The sequence below is a fragment of the Malurus melanocephalus genome, unplaced genomic scaffold, assembly GCF_030028575.1.
Source record: "Malurus melanocephalus ecotype Western Australia unplaced genomic scaffold, MMel_1.1 scaffold_107, whole genome shotgun sequence".
Taxonomy (NCBI): domain Eukaryota; kingdom Metazoa; phylum Chordata; class Aves; order Passeriformes; family Maluridae; genus Malurus; species Malurus melanocephalus.
The window spans coordinates 573,594-594,973 of NW_026623339.1; the positions used below are offsets into that span (position 1 = coordinate 573,594).

The 21,380-nt window shown below is 38.1% G+C and overlaps 1 protein-coding gene across 2 annotated transcripts in view; it reads right to left on the minus strand.

The window, feature by feature from the left end:
* The window catches only part of CTNNA2 (catenin alpha 2), a 447,877-nt gene that overhangs the window by 390,689 nt on the left and 35,808 nt on the right, over positions 1-21,380 (minus strand). For both annotated transcript variants that reach the window (XM_057369301.1, XM_057369302.1), the window contains exon 2: positions 2,755-2,861. In XM_057369301.1, coding sequence (XP_057225284.1) covers positions 2,755-2,856 — 102 coding nt within the window. In that variant the 5' untranslated portion in view covers positions 2,857-2,861. The remainder of the gene's footprint in view (positions 1-2,754; positions 2,862-21,380) is intronic.

Here is a 21,380-nt window from a genome sequence, read left to right on the forward strand (position 1 = left end):
TGTCTTTTAATTTCTTCTAAATCAATTCCTAGGTTATTCATATTTTCTCATCTGGAACACTAACGAGCTTGTCTAAAATCCACTTTTAATGCATCGTTCTCCCACCCTGACTCACTGAGATGTTCTTTTTCAAACCCACATCACATTTCTGCATTACTCTCCAAAGTATCAGTAGAAAGCAGTGGATGTGCCATCATTTGGAAATCTGTCAGTCATGTGCCTATAMCTACAGTGAGTTCAGAACCACTTCCAAATTCCCTGGATATGAAAGACTAAATTAGCATTTCTGSAGCCCTAAAACTTGAGTACAACCATTTCCAATTTTTCCAGCATTGTCCAAAATCATACACAGCTTGGAGAACAAGAGAGTACTCTGAATATTCAAGTGTGAATGCCAAAGWAAAACATTAATTTCTCTTGGTGGTRCTGGAAATCACAGGATCAGGCAAATTTTGGCTGTGGGTGATTCAGGATTTCATCTACTCCAAACTGYTGGTCCAAATTCCTCCACAGCCCCCTAAAAGGAGGTTGTGCCAAGATGGGGATTGGCCTCTTCCCCCAGACAACCAGCAARAAAAYGAGAGGACACRGCCTCAAGCTGTGTCAGGAAAYGTTCAGGTTGGACATCAGGAGGAAATTCTCCATGGAAAAGGTGGTCAGGCCTTGGAAGGAGTTGTCCAGGGAGTTTTGGAGTCCCCATTCCTGGAGGTGTCCAAGGATGTGGCACTCAGTGCTCTGAGCTGGTGACAAGCAGGGGATCGGTCACAGGTTGGACTCGATGGCCTTGGAGGGCTTTTTGAACCTGAATTATTCTTTGGAAGCAGGACTGCCTTCAAAGGTCACTCAGGAACTTCTGCAGCCAAATTCTGCTGCATTTTGTGGCCATTAAATCTCTCTCTTCTACCCAGTAACCTATTTCAATGACTTATGGAGGAATTTCCCATTTCTACGATCTCCATGTTAAACAGCTCACTTGAATCCACAAGCGAACTTCATTGCTCCAACTGAATGAGATTAAACACTTACATACTTATTTATCTATTTATTTATTTATTTGCCAAGATAAAAAGTTTCAAATTAGATGTTCTCTCTCTCTGGGGAAGGAAATTGCCTTGGAATTTTCTAAGGAGATCCAAATCTCTGCCCGTGGAACGTGCACATGGCATCTTGCAAAGGCTATCAATGCAATTGGAGCCCCAGACTGCAAATGCAATTTTCAGGYAGGAAAAAATAAAAAGTCTTTAAAACTGGGATGATCGTTAACTTATCTGAGAAAAACAGAAAGAGCAGCTGAATAACTTCAGCTAAAAATGCAACAGATAAACACAATCTGAAGGTAACACGTTTTTCATCACTCGGAGCTTTCGTGATTATGTTTGTGTGGCTCATATTAAATATGCTTCACTCAAACATACTCCAATGGAATCAAAGGAGAGGGAAATAAGTAAAACTACTTATTTCCCTAATATGAGAAATTAAATTACATGTTCAAAAAGGGCTGTTTTTTTCTTATTCATCTTATCTAGAAACCTATGAAAAGAACAAATCAGAATGGAAATATTCATCAACTTTGAATAAAACAATTGCCCAACATTTCTCTACCTGAGATCTCTTGACAGCACTTTATTTTCTCTACTCTCCTTGACAYGCTGCTAAAATAGAAATACATTGCTCCTCATCGAAATACAATCTTGGGAACATGAGKTTTTATCATTGAAGAAATCCATGTCCTGTAGCTCAGCTTGTAATTTCTTGATTTACATTTGCTCAAGCACGCTATCAAAGAAAGATGAAGCTGAGCCCAAGGTTAAGCCAGCACCTGGTGAAATCATGAAGCTACAATGGTACTTTGCCTTCTTGGCTGATATTTTCTCTTCTCTGGGCAAAACAGTGGAAAATAAAGCAAAATATGAAATTCCCTCACAGAGGACCCAGTAACTTGGGTTTCACACCAGAGTTTAGGGCACTGCAGCTTCACTGGCTGTGCCAACACCAGTAAAAAACAGAGAGCTGGGAACCTCATTTTCAACTGGTTTTACAACTTTAGGATTCTGTCTTTTGTATCAACAGCAAAATTATCCAGRTTTATGATGAAATGTAATTGCCATGTTATCACCAGCTTTGTGGAATGAARGAACTCTCTCTCTGCCTTCAGTCTGCAAAGTCGTGCACACAGCGAAATAAATTAATTCTCTTTTTCAAAAACAAAGACAGACAACCAGATGTCATTTCTTTGGAAAGTGACTCACTGAAAGAGCACAGAAACCATACAGAGACACCATTTTGGGGGAATTAAAGAAGAAGCTTCCCATTATTAACAGCAGTTCAGGAACAGAAAGGCACCAGGCCTCTACACTCCTAATGATAGCAGGAAATAATGAAACAAGTTTTAAAAGTTTCTGCAATTTGGATGGTTGGTTTTGTTTTGTTTTTATTTTGAACYTGTCTTTTCTGGTGAAATGACAAACCATGAGCATGTGCTCAGTCAGACTGACTGTTTCACAAATTTCTAAATTGCTTTAGAAGACAAACATTAGCAAATAGTTGTTGCTACTGTTTTCCTGCTCATATTTTGARGCTATAAATTATTTAGAACAAGAGCTTCTAAACATATTTGAACAGAGATTTCCAACAGAGATCACGAACAAAAACTGCTCGTGTTTTTATTATCAAATACTATTAAGATAATTATATAAAAAGAGTAAATACAGCATCAGGCTGAAGAAGGAAACAAAACAAACCAAAGCTACTTGCCTGGGTAACAAGTGGCTCCAATAGTCTCTCCACCGTAAGAGTCCTGATTTCCAAACTTTTGGGGTCCCATTTCAAAATGATAGGTGACGTTGCAGAAGTCATACTCCCTGGAACAAAGTTACACAAAACAAAATTTATTAGTTTAACACCCAAGTACTGTGTGTCATTTATCTAGAGAATAAATATGTATTTTCAAATATAAAAGACTTATCCAGAATCTCGCTGGTGTTCATCTGCTCCCAAGAATTCCCAGATCCATCACTGCCACATCCACTGGATGCTTAAATATTTCTATTCAGAATTCCTATTTCTCCTGTCTTCCATATTCAGAATTCCTTTTTTGCCTGTACTCCATATTCAAAATCCCTTTTTCTCCTGTCCTCCATATTCAGAATTCCTTTTTTTGCCTGTACTCCATATTCAGAATCCCTTTTTCTCCTGTACTCCAAAAGAATATATGTTCCAACACCACAGCAGATATCTCCTAAAGGAACCACATCCCACAGAGGGCACAGGCAGGAGCAGATTTATCCTAAAGGACTGAATCCCATGAAAGAGAACCCAAAATACAGTATGGGAAAGTGAGGCAGGAGCAGGAGATTTAGGAACTGACTACAACCCCCATATTCCCCTGCGCTGCCTGGAGTGGAGAGGCGAGGAAGGAGAAGAGTCAGAAATTGAATAAAACAAATTCAATAAAATAAAACAAATTCAATAAAACAAATTCTGTATGGATTTTTGAATCAAATTTCCCCACAGTATTCAGCATTTCTTGATTTTGCATCAAAAAGAGCAGTACTTATTTAAAACCCTAATGGGTTCTCTAGACCATCCGTAGGCTCAAAAGTTTAAACAAAGCCTAAAATTAAGACAACAGCAAATTGCTGCCATTTTATTTGCCATTTCATTTCATTATGCAATTTTTTAGGAAGTTGAGGTCATTTTTGAAATTCCAGATGGAGAGAAATCCAGCTGTCAGTTTTTTAAGAGACATCCAGTGCACCTCAKTGAGCTGGAAAGTGATTTAAGTATTTGGTGACAAGCAAAGCTACAAAACTAACCTGTCCATAAAAACCAAGAAGACAGAAAAATCTGATGAAAAAGYRTTTAAAATAATTCTSATTTCAATATTTCCCTTTACTTTARAATTAAAATAAAACATAAAAAGTTCCATATACCATAAGAACCCTTAGAAGGGTAAGACAAACCAGTAACATCATAATGAACAGGGTGTGAGGTTCAAGTCAAGCCCTCTGTATACAGTATCCCAAAAGTTTTAATTGTTTTCTCCAGAAAACAATTTTAGTATTTTTAACTTAGTAACTTTAGTATTTTTAAGTTAGTATTTTTAACTAATAAGCTGATTTCAGTAATAACACTTATAAATAAATAAATAAATAAATAAATAAATAAATAAATAAATAAATGGATTGCCATAGATAAATAATAAATAATTTGCCAATAATTAAGGGAATAAAATCAAAATAAATTCAGCTGTTGCTCCTTGAATCACAATCCACTTCAGAAAGAATAATTCGTAAGGTTCATATTCAGGGTTTAGCAGCATTATCCAGTGTRTACAAAATAAATTCTACTGCTCTACTCAAGAGAATGTCTTGAGTAATTGTTATAAATCAATATTAACACGATGGTGAGTCTCTGCAAAATACATTCATGGGCTGCAAAAGATTCTCCCTGGGTTAAAACATTTGCTAAAAAAAAAGAGGTGATCAGAACTCCTTACTCAACGTGTTTATAAATCACATATAAAACCACCATCAGCCCCCTCTCACGTACAAACATTTGATAACAGAACTATCAGGTGATATCTAGTGTGTGCTAAAATCACTATTATTCATTTTCCACTCTTCCACAAAACCCATTTGGTTTCATGTTTTACAATGCTGAAAACACCCACATGTCATTAAAGAAAATATTAAAGAAGCTTTCTATTTGCTGTAAAAATGGCTGATGGGGGAGCCATCATTTTTCCAGCAATGTTTCATCATCTTTCAGATGTTTCTTTTTCATATAAAGTTAGTTGCTGCTACAGTTGGCCTCTGGATTCAAAAAAATAATCCTGAAGTAGCCAATTATTCAAATCGGTTAATTATGAGTTACGACACTTTCAAATGTGTCACAGAGTCTTTCTTTTTACTAATCATACTTTTGTTCACTATTAAAAAAAGTACTCAGACTCTTGTATAATTAAARAATAAATTCAAAGCTGTAACCCAGTCCAGACCCAATAAAATCYTATTTCAATGGACAGCAGGTGATCCTAAAGATAACCTGGATGATCAGATGTTACAGACAGAACATGGCCTCAGGTCCAACCTCTATTAAAAAATAAAATATCCTTCAAAACTCAATATAAAAGRGTGAGCAGTACTTTCAAATACAAAAAGGGCACATACAAGAAAAAGCGTTATTAAAAACTTATGACAGTTTTTCATTTGCAGTCAAACCTACACCACAACAGCAAATAAGTAAAAAAAAAGGCAAATTAATGTATTTTTCTCAACATTCCTTCAGCTGCTGTCACAACAGCAATTTTAAATGACAAGACTAAAAAGAAGTTACCTGCCCAAGTCTTTGTATATAAATTGATGGAACATTTCTTCTTTGCAATTTCTGCATTGAACTTCCTACACCCAACAGGCAAATAGGAACTGCTCAGTTGGATAAAGGACAGGATACTGAGAATATTTATGAATATTTGAGCAAATATTCCCCAAAACTAGCTTTAAGTACTCCACTGGAAGGAAATGTAAGTTAATAGTGCTGCAATAATACTGCCATAGAAGTATGCAGATATTGAAGTCCTGATCCTGGAACTAGCTCCATACTTTTTTCAAGAATATATTTTAGGAATTCTACTGCCTTACTGTGTTTCTTCTTCCTTGAGCATGGGCCAAAATGTCTCTTGTTCTGAGTTTTTAGCTTTTCCTAAATACAGCAATACAGGAATGTCTCTATCCAAGCTCAGTAATGTTCAGTGTGAGCATTTGTTTGGGCAGTCTGTCTTCTAAGCCTATCCGTGAAGAAAATAAGCATTTTCTTTAGTAAATACTAACAAGTATTTACTTGAACAAGTGGATTCYTGTATCAGAGCCAAAATCCACATCAGTAGAATTCTCCATTACACAACAGTCCCCAAAAGTCTTACCCTACACCCCCCTTGCCACCAGTCTTTTCACACAGCATAATTTCACTTTTTGGAACATCCTACAAACCCAAAATATTCTTCTGCATGTGGAATTGTTTGTCTGTCACACTACAACTCCCTTCTTTCCCCCACAACAGATCCACTCTCCTTGTGACTTACACAGAGTTCTGAGGGTCAAAGCTGACAAGTGACAGTGCAACTCATTTCTGAGCTGAAATTTCAATGTAAGAGTAAAAACACTTAAAATCTACATAAGCAAAAGCAATGTTTGCTGAAGCAAAGTGATCATTTTTCAGAAATAGAAACATTGCCAGTCTTGAACCGATCTCCAGCTGTTCGTCCAGCTCACATCTGCAATGCAGACGTGAAAGACAGATGGTAAACATTTCACCCTGAATAAARTAAAAACCCTTTCTACCTGACTCAYAGCAAAGCTGGAGGATTAATCAGCTGGCAAGGGTGGATTGGCAATGCTGGCATCACAGGTCTGTACTTCCAACACTCTGTTGGCTACTGGGAGGCAAAAAATTATATTCATTAGTAAAAGAAGAATAMCCAGCAAGGTAGAAAATCAGTAAGGTGAGAGGAGTTAAAAGGCAAAATAGTTATTTAGCCCGTATTTTCAAGTAGTGAAGTTAAAATACTAACTTTTGAATTCTAGATTTTTCACACCTAATGGTTCAAGGCGTTTATATGGACTACTGAAGAAAATATGCTTTGATTGTCCCCCATCAGTCACCACTCTGCTCACAGTCCCTGAGTGCAGATTAACAGGGCATTTCCATTCTTTAAACCCACTTGATCTCCCATGCTTTAAACCCACTCCATCTCCCATGCTTTAAACCCACTCCATCTCCCATGCTTTAAACCCACTCCATCTCCCATGCTTTTCCAGCATGTTTCTATCCTTTTCCCTTGGTAGCAGGGCTGTGAATTCCACCAAAAACAGAATCAGAAATTTCCACCATGAACAGAACCTGGCTGGACACCGACTAAACCCTACAGAAGGAAAATAAATGCTCAACTCCGTGTCCTTTGAATCCACACTGGTGGCAGTACAGGTGACCAGCAAAGCTCTGAGAGAACCAGCAGGGGTGGAGGACAGGGCAGTTTTGCAGCCAAAGCCTGGTTTAAAATGAGTTAAAAACCAAACAACAGACAGTCTGCACGTCCTTGGTTCACACTGAAGATTGAGAACGTCAAAACAAACACCTCTCTGCACAGAGACAGATTCTGCAAGGAATACGGAATTCCTTCCAGCAGGATACACAATCTCTTGAGGCTGACGCAGGAAAAAAAAAATAAATCTGACTGATTTCACAGGCATTTGTGTGCTTCACTGGSAGGGGGAAATTGGAACACATGAATGGTTATAGCCTTGAGTGTGCCTACAGAGCATTGCAGCGTTTAGAGATGCAGGAGAGCTGGCTCTGGATTAGCTCCTCCAGGTGATTCCTTAATGGGCTTACCTAGAACAAAATTGAGAGAATAAAAAGCAGTTCTGTTTATTGTAGGGCCTTCAGGTCCATCCAGGGCAGTCCCAGCCCACCCAGGGGCTGCACCCACAATGGACAATGGCTCACGGGTTTTTCACCCTTTCTCACTTTTGTCCATTTGCACATTGGGGCTGAATCCTCCAATTCCAGCTCCAGGTAATGAAGTAATTTACTCCAAGTTGCCTCCCCCCAATTCTCTGTTGTTTCCATCTCTGAGACAGTGAGGTGTCCTTGAGGAATTGTTTTGTCTAAAATGGGAGAGCAGGAGCTCAGCACTGTCTGTGGAGTCTGAAGTTATCCACTAAAGAATTAGAGATTACAGATACATAAAAAATATAGAAGCTGAAATCCTAAGACATCACAGGTTCAGGGAAGGCTGGAGCCCAGGACAAACCAGCTCAGACATCAGAAATCCTACCAACAACACACCCAGCCCTAGAGAGCCCAGCCCCTGGCTGACCTGGCTGGCAGAGGGCTGCAGTGATACAGAAAAATATACATATATATTAAAACCCGTTGGTATTTAAAGCCAGGATTCTGCTCCCTCCATTTATCTGCAGTTTTGAGCAATGCAGYTACACCTCTGCTCTGACCTGAGCAGCAGAAAGCGGAGCTGCAAGAGCTCTGACACTCAAGGGAGCTGGTTCYCAGCACAATTCCCAACCCATTTGCCCATTCTCTGTCTCTGCTCTCACAAGAATACAAAGAGAGGCAGAAGGACAAAAAGCAGGAGTGAATAACAATTGCAAGGGAAGGAAATAAAAGGGGAATGCCAAGAGGACAGAGACTAACAATGAGGAGTAAAAGTGCAGCGGGAAAGGGAATAGAGAACATGCCTTTCTGCAGATAAAAGCTCTTATCATTTGTCAATGGCAGCCCAGCACAGCCTGCAGCAGCTCTGGCTGAAACAATCACAGTTCAAACGGGCAGCTCCCATCACCTTGCTTAAAAAAAAATGGAGAAAGGAGAAAGAAAGGGGAAAAAAATACTAATAAACAGAGCAGGATGGTTTGGAGGTGTGTAAGGAATATCTGTCTCGGCACTTAAGCAACTTTTTGACATATTTATTTTGTTTCATGAATGCAACTCTTCTCTTTTCTTTCCTAAAACTTAGGCAGGAATAATCAAGCCAAACTAAACCTTTAGGCCCCACTCCTGAGATTTTTGGAGAATTTTTAATTCGAGCTTTTCTAAGATCTCAACTTCCTTTTGGATTCACAGCCCTCTCCCTTTCCACCAACCCTCCACCCCCACAGAAGGGTGAGATTCTGCTTTGGCCTCAAMAAAGCTCTTAAATGGAAGCAGCCCWTGATGAAAACACARAATTCTAACYATTAACCCACCAGCCTGGTGATTCAAGGAATGCTATCCCTAGGAAGGATGAAAAATGGGGTTGTTCACATTTGTTCGCTTTAATAAATATTAGAAGTAAAACCACGTGAAAAGTAATTTACTCTGAGTAAGCAGTCAAAGTGCTAGAAAGTTGCTTTCAACTGCCACACATAAAATTCCTATATTCAAATCATTTATCTTGCATTATTTATATAACTTTCTTTTCTTCTGGGTGACTTCTGCAGTCAAGGTAGGGAAGTTTCCCAAAATGCTCAGTGAAATGGAAGATTTTAAGGAATCTGCACCACAAGGCAGCCCAGGCCTCAGCAAAAAAATCCTGTCACTTCTGTAGGACCAGAGATTTTCCCCCAAATGGCTCTGTGTTCACACAGCTCCTCAGCACATCCTAATAAAGGTCCTCTCACAGCTCTGGATGTGATCAAAGCTCTGAGCTCAGTGCTGCTGGGAGCTGGTTCACATCGGGTCATGCTGCAAGCCCAGGAAAATCAAATGATTTTAAATCAGGTCCTTGGTGCAGATCCTACACTCTGCCTTCTCTCTCCATCATATTTTCCTCCAAATGATGCAAATTTCTACACATAGCAAAGTAATATCTGAGCAAGACAGTTAAATTGCTGTAGATATGCAGAATTTACATAAATGGCCTTCCTTTTTAGTAATAAAACCGTAACTCTTAAAACTTTTTTCTTCTGCCTCTACTTTAGGAAACATTAATCACACATCTCGCAGAAAAAAATAATAAACATTTATTCACCTAACCTATTTAACTTGTTCTTTTTCTTCACTGTATTAACTTGGCACTAGTTAATTAGTTAATTAGCTGACATTTTACAAAGGCAAAGAAGTATGAAGCATCTTTGGTTGAAATCAGCACATTTGCTCCACTTACAACACAAAATGAGCATCTCAGGTTCCAACAATTCTTAAAAAAAAGAAAAAGTGTTCTTGGACTTAATCCTAACCATGACTTTGCAAGCTTCTGCTTCTGCATGTGGGGGTCATCCTTTCATTGAAAGAATCCTATTTACAACTCCTCATCCTTGGAAACKACAAAAAAACAATTAACCTCACCTCTGTGTTACCCTGCAGCTGCTCTTCATTTCTCTCAGAGGGAACTCTTTATTCCAGGCAGATCAACCACTGCTGCCTCCAAATGAAACAATTGACAGTTTTTCCTATGGAGAGTCAAAGCTTTRGGGGGTTTTGAGCTTTTTTTAGTTTGGCTGGCTGTTTCCCTGTTGGTTTCACTAGAATGGCAATAATGTAATAGATTTCCCTTTCAGTAAGCTTTAAATTGTCTGATTATTTGTCACTTTAATTAAGAGTTTTTTAGCTCTTGTTTCTACAGGTGCAATGCTTTTCCTGCACAAAACAGAACCTTTTAAGTGTATGATTTACACACACAACCAGCCCAAAGCTTGTACAATTTCCCTGGATGAGAGGAGTCTCCCTTCCCCTTGGAAAGTCCACAAGCCTACAGACCATGGAGAAGGAGATGTGCAATTTTCCAACTCCATAATTAGCACATTAAATAGCTTCAAACAAAGCCCAGTGGAAGCAGAGCTGRCATTTTCCTCAGCAATTAATATCTGGGGTCATTAACCACCTCTCTGACCATCCCCACCAACTTCCAGATGTTCACACTCTCCTCTACCTGCATTTGTCCAGCTGCTCATCAGCTGCCTCTGAGAAATTCTCAAAAATGTCAGAGAAATTAATCATCTGATATTGTGTTCATTAAATCTGTTCTTTCTTCAAATATTTTACAGAAAGTTCTTCTAACCCTAGAAAAACCATGTCAGAATAGGCCTCATTCTGATAGGTACATTCCATAATTATYTACCACTAATCCAAAAAAAGGACAAAGTTAAAATCTGCAATGATAGAACAAAATTTCAAGAATAAGAATCAAGTTGCTTAATTCTGTTTGGTCATTTGTTACTGAAAACTTTCCTGATGTTTTTCTTATGCTGATGGAWGTTTTAAATAAAGCACAATGCATAGATTGCCATCCATGATGAAATCCAAAAAGTTTTCTCTTCCCCAGCTGTGTGTTCACAGGATTTGCTGTAGTTCTGTAAATTGGGAAAAAACTGAAATACAATGTGGCATAAGAATTGCATCACCATTATATTCTCAACTGAATTAATCGAATTAAAGATAATAAAGCTCTCTGCTTCCTATTCAGAACAGTTCTTAATTCAAAAGGAAGGGATGCAGACAATCAGGGAACATGTACAGTTTCTAATGTGAAAKATGCCATTCAGAGCCTTTAAAGAAGGTGACTTWAAAAAAAAAAAAGAAGCAACTGTTTCTCCCAAAATTTACACACAACATTGGAAAAATGTCGTGCAAAGAGATAAGACTTCAAACACCTGACCTCTCTCTTTAATCCATTCTACATTTGGATTCACCTTGATTTTTTTCTTATTTTTTCTTGAGTATGCACAGTACTGAAGACAATCCAGGAAAGAAGGAAAAAAATCTTGTGCCTTTGCTTAAAATTTGAGGACAAGAGCAAGGCTGACAACTCAACATTAACMTCTTACAAAACAATGGGAAAAGCAGACACTTGAATATGCAACGAAGTATTACATGGGGGGGTAACAAAATTACAGYTGGTACCATAGATATACAGATTTTTAATTAAGAGAACTTCAGAAATCATAAAAACAAAAAATAACCAATTATTGTAACAGACTCCTCAGTACAGGCCAAGCTAGTAAAAGCTGAAATTAAAGAGGTTCTTCACAGMAATAAACAACTTCTAAAAGATTTTTAAATAGGGAAAAAATATGTATGAGGAACGGGGACCTGAGATGGATTTTTTATCCCTGCTTATTTTAAATTCAGAACTTTACTGTCTCYCAGATAAGGATTACATTAAACAGAACTGACTTCATTAAAAGATACAGTGYGTGATACGGAGGTGATTACATTAATCACATCTCTTCCTTCCTGCAGGACACTGTCAACAAAAAAAATTTAAAAAGGCACAGGATGGGATCTGGCTTCATTCCAAAAAGTTCTCCACAGCCATGCAAACACATTGAAGGTCGTTTTATAGCCCCCAAAAAACAACCAGGTTTTCAGAGAAGCCGATTCACGTGCTCCAGCCAGAACTAAACTGCTTTTATCCAACTGAATTCCAGACCCCTTGAACTCCAGCAGCCAACACCCTACAATCTACAGCACTACCTTCCATTAAGATAAGGAGCATATAGATTTAAGAGTTCCCACTAATTATAAATGTGCTGGAATGGGTCAGACAGGCCAGTGACATCGGGAGATTTATGCTCCATGGAAACACAGTTCATGGAGCTGGAAAGGTGCTGGCACTGACTGGTACAAGCYACTATTTGTTTAAAAATATACAAAAAAATACAGAGAGCTGTTTGATCAGAGAACATGTCAGAGGTGGTTTGTTTTAAGCAATATTTCTCCAAATAAAGTGATTGTTTGCAGAACTGGAGATCATATAGTCACAGAATCACAGAATCACAGAATCACAGAATCACAGAATGGTTTGGGCTGGGAGGAACCTAAAAGAACCACAGGCAGGGACACTTCCACAAGAGTTCCTTRCTCCAAGCCMAATCCAACCTGTCCTGGGACACCTTTCCAGATAGAAAAATCTCAAAATCTAGTGGCAGCTGATATTGACATCACCCATACACAGCAGTTGCATAAAAACTCACCATCACCACTGTAACTAATTTCCTAACCATACCAATTTTTGAAAGTTTCCTCCTTTCTGTCTTGTTAGAACAAACCAGTTCTCAAGACAGTAAATTTATTTGATTTGGCTCACATCCCTGCCWTTAATAACCCCAGTGTGATGGCTGCCAGCCACCACAACGATGCATGAACGTTCCTGGACTTTAATGGGGTATTTGCAGCAGAATTAAAGAAAACCAAGCAGATAATTCAACAGCATCAAGTGTCATCACAGTTTCTCCTCATTGCCCAGGCATGGAAAGTATCCAGGATCACCATTTGTCCCTGATCAAGGGATGYTCAGCCTTTAAGCCCAAATTCTGTTTTGTTTTGTTGCCTGTATCCCAACACAAAGCCCATAGGTGATTCTGCTGCCCTCACAAATCCTCAGCACCCTCTCCCTTGTTCTGCTGCCACGTAAAAGCTCTCTAAGCTGATCCCTCGTGGATGTTTTGCTGTTGTTCACTTGGTTTTAAGCACATGTTTACATCCCACTCCTTAAATTCCTCATTTGTCCTCACTAATTCCACTGTGCTGTACTTTTTCTTCAAAAATAATTCTTATCACTGYGGTTTCAGCCTTCTGCTGTCTGACAGCAGACTGGTGTGGCTGTTYCTCATCTGCTTTATTAATGCTCCAATTTGCAACAGGATATCTAATTTATTATCATCAGCACATATTTTTTTTCCTTTCTGCCTAGTACTCATAACTAAACATGTTTTTTTTCCCCCACCTATTCCWTGAAGGAATCAATCATCCCAAGGACAAAGGAGAGGKTTTTTTTTTTTTTAATCTGGGATGTAATTGTGTTGTCCTCTTAGCATTTATCTGCAGTCGAAGCCAACCTGACCTGCAACACCTTCAAAACATAAATACMCTTTCAATAATGTTGTGCTTTACAAAGGCCCAGCATTGTATTTTATAAAAAAAAAATTCTTTCCTCATATTAATGTAAATCAACATCTGAAATATGGAGGAGGGAAAAAAAAAAACCAACCCAACGAAGGGGGAAAAAAAACCTAAATCAACACAAGCCAAGAAAAACAAAACCCAAGAATGAAAACCTAGTGGCAAACCAAATTTGCAGTTTTTTAGTTTTCATCGTCATACACAAAAATGTCTTAACCCTGCCTCCTAGAACTTCTACAGTAACTCTTGTACAAATTTTCAGGTTTTTTTAAGTTAGTTGTTGATATTTATTATATAACCACAAGTGAAGACCAAGACAGTTCAATAAATTAGTGTCCAGTCTCGACTACATCTGTAATTGGTAAYTAATTCAGAGAATTTCTCAGATTCTGTGGCTTTAACTGGGCCCTGTGTCAAGCCCTACTTTAAGCTACATTTACTCGTAGCTTTTCTTTCAATTAAGAGAACCAAAAACACTACAACGGCTTCAAATTAGCAAACCCAGATTTTATTAGAACACAGCTTGGCCACTACACTAAAGAAAATTCAGGAAGAAAGAATGAAAATGAAAGGGATTTATGAACAACTCTACTTTTTTTAACTGTGTCCTTCTAGGGTTAAGCCTTTCCTTTGGCTTTGCTCTCAGCTCCAGCGCTTTGGGGAGGTTGGGGGGCAGCAACAGATTTTTGCCATGTCTTTAACAGCCTGAAAAAGTCCATTTCCAATCTTTTTCTAGCACATATCATGGGCAGGGACACCTGTTTGGGTGTTTATTCATTACTCCTCACAAGGCATCAGGTTTCTGGGAATGCTACAGGTTCCATTCTCACTCCTGCATCTCAAGCTGCCTCCCTGATCCACCCTTCACAAAGAATTCAAACCACAGATAGTCCAACTTTTATTATTTTCCTTTACTTTCATGTATTCTCTCATGTTTCCAGGAAACCTGGTTACTGACAATAAATTAAAAGATCTCAGGACTGCATACATTACTGAAATGCAAAATGCCAGCCCACAGAATTTGATCTGTTCCTCCCTTTTTCTTTCCTTCCAAACAAACAAGAACCACGGTGCAGGACTGCTTTGAAGTTCTCACAATGACAGTGAAAGAGACAAATTAAATTTAACTTTGATAGATGCAAAGTGATAAAAACCAGGAAGGACCAGGATCCTGCCKGCATGCATAACGATGGACTCTGAATTGGTTATTAAAACCCAGGAATGCAATCTGTGAATTATAATAGCTTTCTGTAAATGCCAGCTTAACACAGGGTAACAACAAAAATAAAGTGAGGWATTATTCTAAAAGAGAACGAGAACAAACCAGAAAACACCATTATGCCATTATAAATCTATAAATTCATATCATTAATATAATTTAGCCATCATTTTCCTGCAAAGAATATTGCAATGGCAACAAGGGCAGCCAAGGACTTCAAGGAAAAACTGAAGAGATTAAAAAGTCTKCACAGTGCTGAACAAATGAAAACCTAAAATCATAAAAACACAGAATATCCTAAGCTGGAAGGTACCCACAAGGCCTGGCACAATTGAATCCCAACAATCCCACCCTGTGCATCCCTGAGAGCATTGTCCAAACATTCCTGGAGCTCTGTCAGGTTTGGGACTGTGACCATTCCTTGGGGAGCCTGTTCAGCACTCCACCACCCTCTTTTCCCAATAAAAAACCTCTCCTAATGACAATAACTTGTAGTTTCACAAATAAAATTAAAAAACCTTTTGCTTTTGTCTTTTCCAATAAATGAAAATATGAAGAAGGTGTCAAAAAAAAAAAAAAAAAAAAAAAGAGAAGTTGTTGAAATTATCAGGAAAGGTTTGGGAACTCCTTGTCATAGTGTACTACAGATGTGAGAAGTTTATATCAGCTCATAAAATAACTCAGTGCAGTCATGAAAGGGAACAGAAATGGGAAAACCCACAAAATAGAAAAAAAAATCCCTGACAGACTGACCTGAGGCTGCTGAGCTTGAGGCTGCCTGAGGCTCTGAGAGAAGCCCAGCAAAACCTGTCAGGGAGAGCTTCCTACTCAGAGGCATCAACCACTTCATCCTCTCATTAAACTGAGAGTAAAACCACTGACACCCCAGCCCAGTGCCTGCTCTGGTACAGAAAAAGGAAAAATCCCTGGGAGAGCATCTCCWGGAAAATAAGGAAACCTCCAGGGTACAGAAGATTGGGCCAGYTTTTAGGAGAGAGATAAATCTAATCCTTTCCCTCTTCCTGTGGGATGAAACAAGCAGGGCACGTGGTGCCAGAATGTTGGAGCAGGAATTGGGAGGGCAAACACAGAGATGACAGCTCCAATTTGCCTTTCAAGCATCAGCAGCTTATTTACTGAAAGAGGCGCTCAGAGGAACCAAGCAGCTTAGCACAGGGGCACTCGTGGAAATTATTTCATATCACAGACCCACGATGTTGCTGGAAATGAGGAATTGATGCTGGGAAGGGCAGGTTCAGGAAAAAAAAAAAATTGAGGGTTGAAGCAGTGGGGAAGTTTTCTTTTTCAGTATCTACACAGTGGTGGTGCTGTCAGAGCTCTCACTGCACCAGAGGTCAAAGGGGAGGTTCAAACAACTCTCCATGGGCTGTTGGTGCCAGGAGGGACAGAAAACACATCAGAAAAAACAGATTATATACATATGATTTATTTATCAGGCAAAAAAAAGAAGTCCCTTTTTTAGTGTCTTCTAACACAAAATTAGTAAATCTGAAAATACCTCAAAGATCATCCAGCCCACCCTCTGACTATCACCACTMCCACTAAACCATTTTAAGTGCCACAAATACTCATTTTTTGAATACCTCCAGGGATGGTGACCCCACTACTGCCCTGGACAGCCTATKCCATTGATTGCCCACTCTTTCAGTGAAGAATTTTTTCCTAATACCCAGCCTGAACCTCCCCTGATGTAACTCAAGGCCATTTCCCATTGTTCCCTTCTCTTCCCTTGCACCTCCTGACAGCCAGAAAATATAAAAATCACCTGTTAGTCCACTTCAGGTTGCTCAGCTCCTTACTAGCATTTCACTTTGACAGAAAAAAAGTACTAAATCAAATTAAAAACAATCATATGAAATCAAATATTCACACTTTTTTTTCTGCACTTCTTCCCTTCCCTAGCTCCTCAATAGTTCACACATTCCCAAAAGCAGCATTACACATTTAAATCCTCTACACTACTTTTAATCCATGATGATCTTGCACAATTACTTAATTGTAAGATAGCAGCTAATGAGGAAATTCAAAAGAAAGTGAACTCATTTCAAGAAATAGGATCCTATTTAACAGCACTTAATTACTTCCTCAGATCACAGAAAGGAAATCAAACATTCATACCAGCAATTAWTTTTTTTTTAAATAAWCAGAGCAAACTCAACTGAAACCAGATATTAATAAGAAAATACTTGCCTTTTGAAACTTTAATTTAATTCCAAACATATAAAACAYACTACAATCAAAMATATATCAATAAACTACTACTGTTCTATTTCTACCATCGCAAAAAAAAATCCTAAACTCTCACAGTGGGGGAAAAATTAATTATGTATGAGGTCATAGTATGAAACCCCAGGTACTGAACTTCCATTACTTTGAAATTCCTTGTTAGATRTGAATTTGGGAACATCACCACAGGGCTGGCCTCACAAGGAAACTTTTGAGCAAGGACTGGTAATAACTGATACAATTTTGGAGGAAAAAAACAGTTCTGCATAATTCCACTAGCTTATTGTAAATAAGCAAAGTAAATTAAAATAATAAGATAAATCTTAGCTATGCAAGTCTTGCAACAAAATGTTTCACAACAATGAGCACATTTAATCAAATCCATAAATGAATCTCACCTATTAACATATGCAAAATCCAAGCCATGTCACACACATTATAACAGAATCAGACAAAATGTTAACCCCAGAAATCACCGTTATTTGCCTATCTCTATGTGGCAAAATTTGCTTACAGAAATCTGTCTGTAATCTAGCATACAGAAATGCTATCTGAAATCTACAACTATGCAGGGATTGTAATTGAAGGGAGTATTTGCTAAAAAGTACAATATTGGAAATTAGATTTATGGGTCAAATTAGATTTATTTTAAGCTAAGCCAATTCAACTTACTATTTTTCCTACAACAATAATAATAAAAATTAAAATCTATAAAGAGCTTAACGTTTTATTTTTATTGCCACTGAAACTCACACTCAAAGCCTGCATTCTAGTAGCCCAAATAACACCATTATTGTAAATATTTCACGTTATCTGACGTGTTGATAGCACTTATTTGGCATCATTTATGACATGTCCTCGTCCTCCCTCTCATTTGTACTCATCTCAGGACAAAGGCAGAGAATTGGATGACCTGAAGGGAGCTGACCTTCAGCACTCATCTGCTCCTCTGCACTTCCAATGTCACCTTTTGCATTTCCTGTACAATTCTCTCCACACTGGGAGCCACAAACTTATCTCTTCCCATTTATATTTTTGATGCTCTGCATTTCCTCTCAAAACATGGCATTCACGCCTGAGAAGAAAGCATGAAATCAGAAGAGATTATTTCATGGAATTAATTTTGATCCTGTCATGAGTGAGACAAGTGCATGAGAGGAGGGGAAAAATAATAATTTCTTAAATGTTCTTGATACAATCAGTGTTCTAATCACCAGTGCTGTGTCTTACTCTTATTCACAGTTATCTATCCATCATCCTCTGTTCCATTCTCTCAGAATGCCTTAAGATAACATTTCATTTTACCAGCCAGGCACAGAGGAATGAAAAGTAGCTCAGTTATCCTGGGCAGATAAAAGCCATACCCTGTGTAGACCCAGTCACTTGGAGTTCCATTAAAATAAACTTAATTAATTTAAATGTAACACTTTCAGGAGAAGCTTTGTACACAGTTGACCTTGCTCCCTGTAACAATCTTCTGTCAGAATCACATAAATTGTCTCCTTTGTCACTTCACGGTGCACTGTGGCTGTGATTTCTCTTTTTCATATCCTGTCCTTATCAGCTGCAAAACTACAAACACATCTCATAAATTATACTGTCTCAACGGTATAATTTTGTAGTGTTGTTGTAAATTACAGCTTAAAATTACAGTAAAAAATGTATGGAAATCCACAGTTATATACTAAATATTTAATTTGCCTTCTTGGCAGATAATTTAAATATATTTATATGGCTGAAAAAAATTGTTGTTGATTTAGGAATTATTCAATTTTTTTCTTTATCCTTACTCTCCTCAAACACAAAACAAACAAATTAAAAAGTACGTGCACTTYTAAGTGAAGTAGGAAATTCAAGTTATTCCTTCTAGATCAAAGAAATAGAAAAGCATTTCTAGTTCTTCCTGAAATTAATGAGCTCCATTTGACAAGTTACTCTAAATTTCTACGCCCATCACAGAAGAACATAATACAGGGATCCATTTTATTAGGAACACAAAACTGTACAAGCCACCTTTCTAACACTGGGACAATTCAACATTTTTGTGCCTTTCATTGTTAAACAAGAAGGAGCCCTGACCTGTTTATTTGCAGTTCTACATTCTCTACCTCCTTCTCAGAAAGTGACAATTACTGAAGTGTTTAAATAAAAAAATTTACATAACTGGTTTGAAATCATATATATATTATTATATATGCACATATAATTGCACATAACTGGTTTGAAATCATATATATTATATGTACATACATATACATATATATATATACACATATACATATATATATATATATATATATATATACATATTCATGCACAATTCTGATTTTGCATTCAAAATTCATGACTGCCACACAAAGAAATTTCAAAGTCATTTCAATTCTAACAATGTTTTGGGTTCTTCCAGGCATTACCTGCCTTTCCCACTCCCAGCTTCCCAGTGTCTATAGGATTTCCAGCCAGGATTGAGTGCCACAGCCCATTTCCAATCTCACCTCAGAGTTTTTTCAAGCCACACAGCCCAGGCTGAAATGGGATTTGTCTCGGGTTTTTTTTTTCATGTAGCCCACAGAGAGCCCAACCCTGCTGATCTGACAGAATGCTGCAGCATCYTGCCTGAATCCCCAAAATCTGAATCACAGCTCCTGCTTACAAGAACCTGATGAGTTTTTCATGCATTTGCCTGCAAGTTACCATTTCCTATTATGCAACATTAGGCATGAGTGGTTAATTAGATTTTCCCATATGCCAGCACATACGTAAATTCCAATTATTAGCAGTGTTAGCTTACACAAATTACCTTTAAATCCAATATTTGCATATCTTCTGGTCTGCACARCCTCCTCCAGAAAACAGCATTTATGTTTTGGAAGGTTTTATTAGGTCTTTGAAGAGATCTGTGTTTCCTGATATTTAACCAAGTATTTAAATTGTYATTTGCGTCACCAAGGTCTCCTTTGCTTCAGCTGAAACACAACACAGTTTGAACTGGGCTCACATATAGGAACTAAAGCACAATAATTTTGTTCCACATGTAAGATTATTCCTGCTCAGAGCACCACYAAAACTCATGAACCTGAAAGTGCTGGATGGAACTTCCAGATAAGGCTGAATGGCACTTCCAATTTCACTAAAAGAAAACAAAAAGGCAGCGCATTCTCCCACTCAAATCACTGAAATCTCCATTTACTGCACTCCTATTCTTCCCTTCTTTATCAGGAAAATATGGAAATATATTTGATTAATGACTCCACCACCAGACACAGTGAAATCCTCTGGGTACAGAACACACACTCGCCTTCATACTCGTGCCACACTTTGATTTTTTTAAGCAGTTACTTTTCTTATAACCTGGGTAGAAAMTYCACAGGTAATTAAGGTCATTCATAYATGATAAAATGCTCAAAACTAGATTTTAAAGCAAAATACAGAGCCAGGTTCTCTAATGACTATTTACTTTGGAAGGTACAATGGGAAGGGAAAAGTAGTTAAAATATGCCAGTAACTCTCGAAAAGCTAAATGAAAAGCAAAGTTTTATGAAAGGTGTTGGGGGAGAAAAGGAGAAGCTAAATTTAATAAAACAAGCAGAATAAACCAAGCTAAAATATATATATTTCACTTAGGACTCTGGTATTATAAAGCACTTCAGCTTTGCTTCATGCTGTGTAACTCTCACAGAAACTTCCCTGTCATTTCCTTGTACTGCAGAAAAACGCTTTAATTTTTCAAATTATCCTTTTTCTTTGCTGGTTTTTTTTTTTCCCCTGGTTTTTTTGGGGGAGGTGGGGGAGGTTGCTATTGTTTTTGGGTGATTTTTGTTTGTTTTGCTTCAATTTTGTTGTTGCTGTTGTTGTTCTCCTTTGCCACCTATGGAAACCAAAGCCTTGGGTATCAAGGAGACATCAGAACAAGATTTTGGAAGGGAAGAGTTCCAATGTCTGCCATGGACACCCAGATGTTTACTGATGCCAAAATGTGAGAGTGGCATTCCCTCTGCCACACAAAGGGAGCAATCATCTGAAAAAAAAGGACCACACAGGAGATACCCTCATACCCAAGGAAACAACAGCAGAGTATCTCATTTTTCACACCAGATTACACAAGCAGTTACAAATTCTAAAGGAAGCATGCTAAAAGGGCTACTTTCCACTAAACCAGAAAGGATATGATTTTACAAGCCCAATATTATGTTTTCATTCATAAAATCTGGGAACGGGGCCAGACCTGACTGCATCCATTCCATGTGACCTTTCAGGAACATTTATTTCAGTGCAGAACCTCCACGCTGATACAGAACTCTGAATTACAGCACTAATGACAGTCACAGATCCCACCTCCCCCTGAAGCTGGGGTTATTTATAAAATCCTTCTGGGATCATAACCCGTTAAGTATCCGTCCCACAGATTACACCAGTGAGCCTGGCTGGCTACACAAAGTGACAGTTTTGGATGCCAGTGATGCAATTCACTAAATTGTGTTGATTAACARGGAATCTTGCAATAATGGCAGTGATT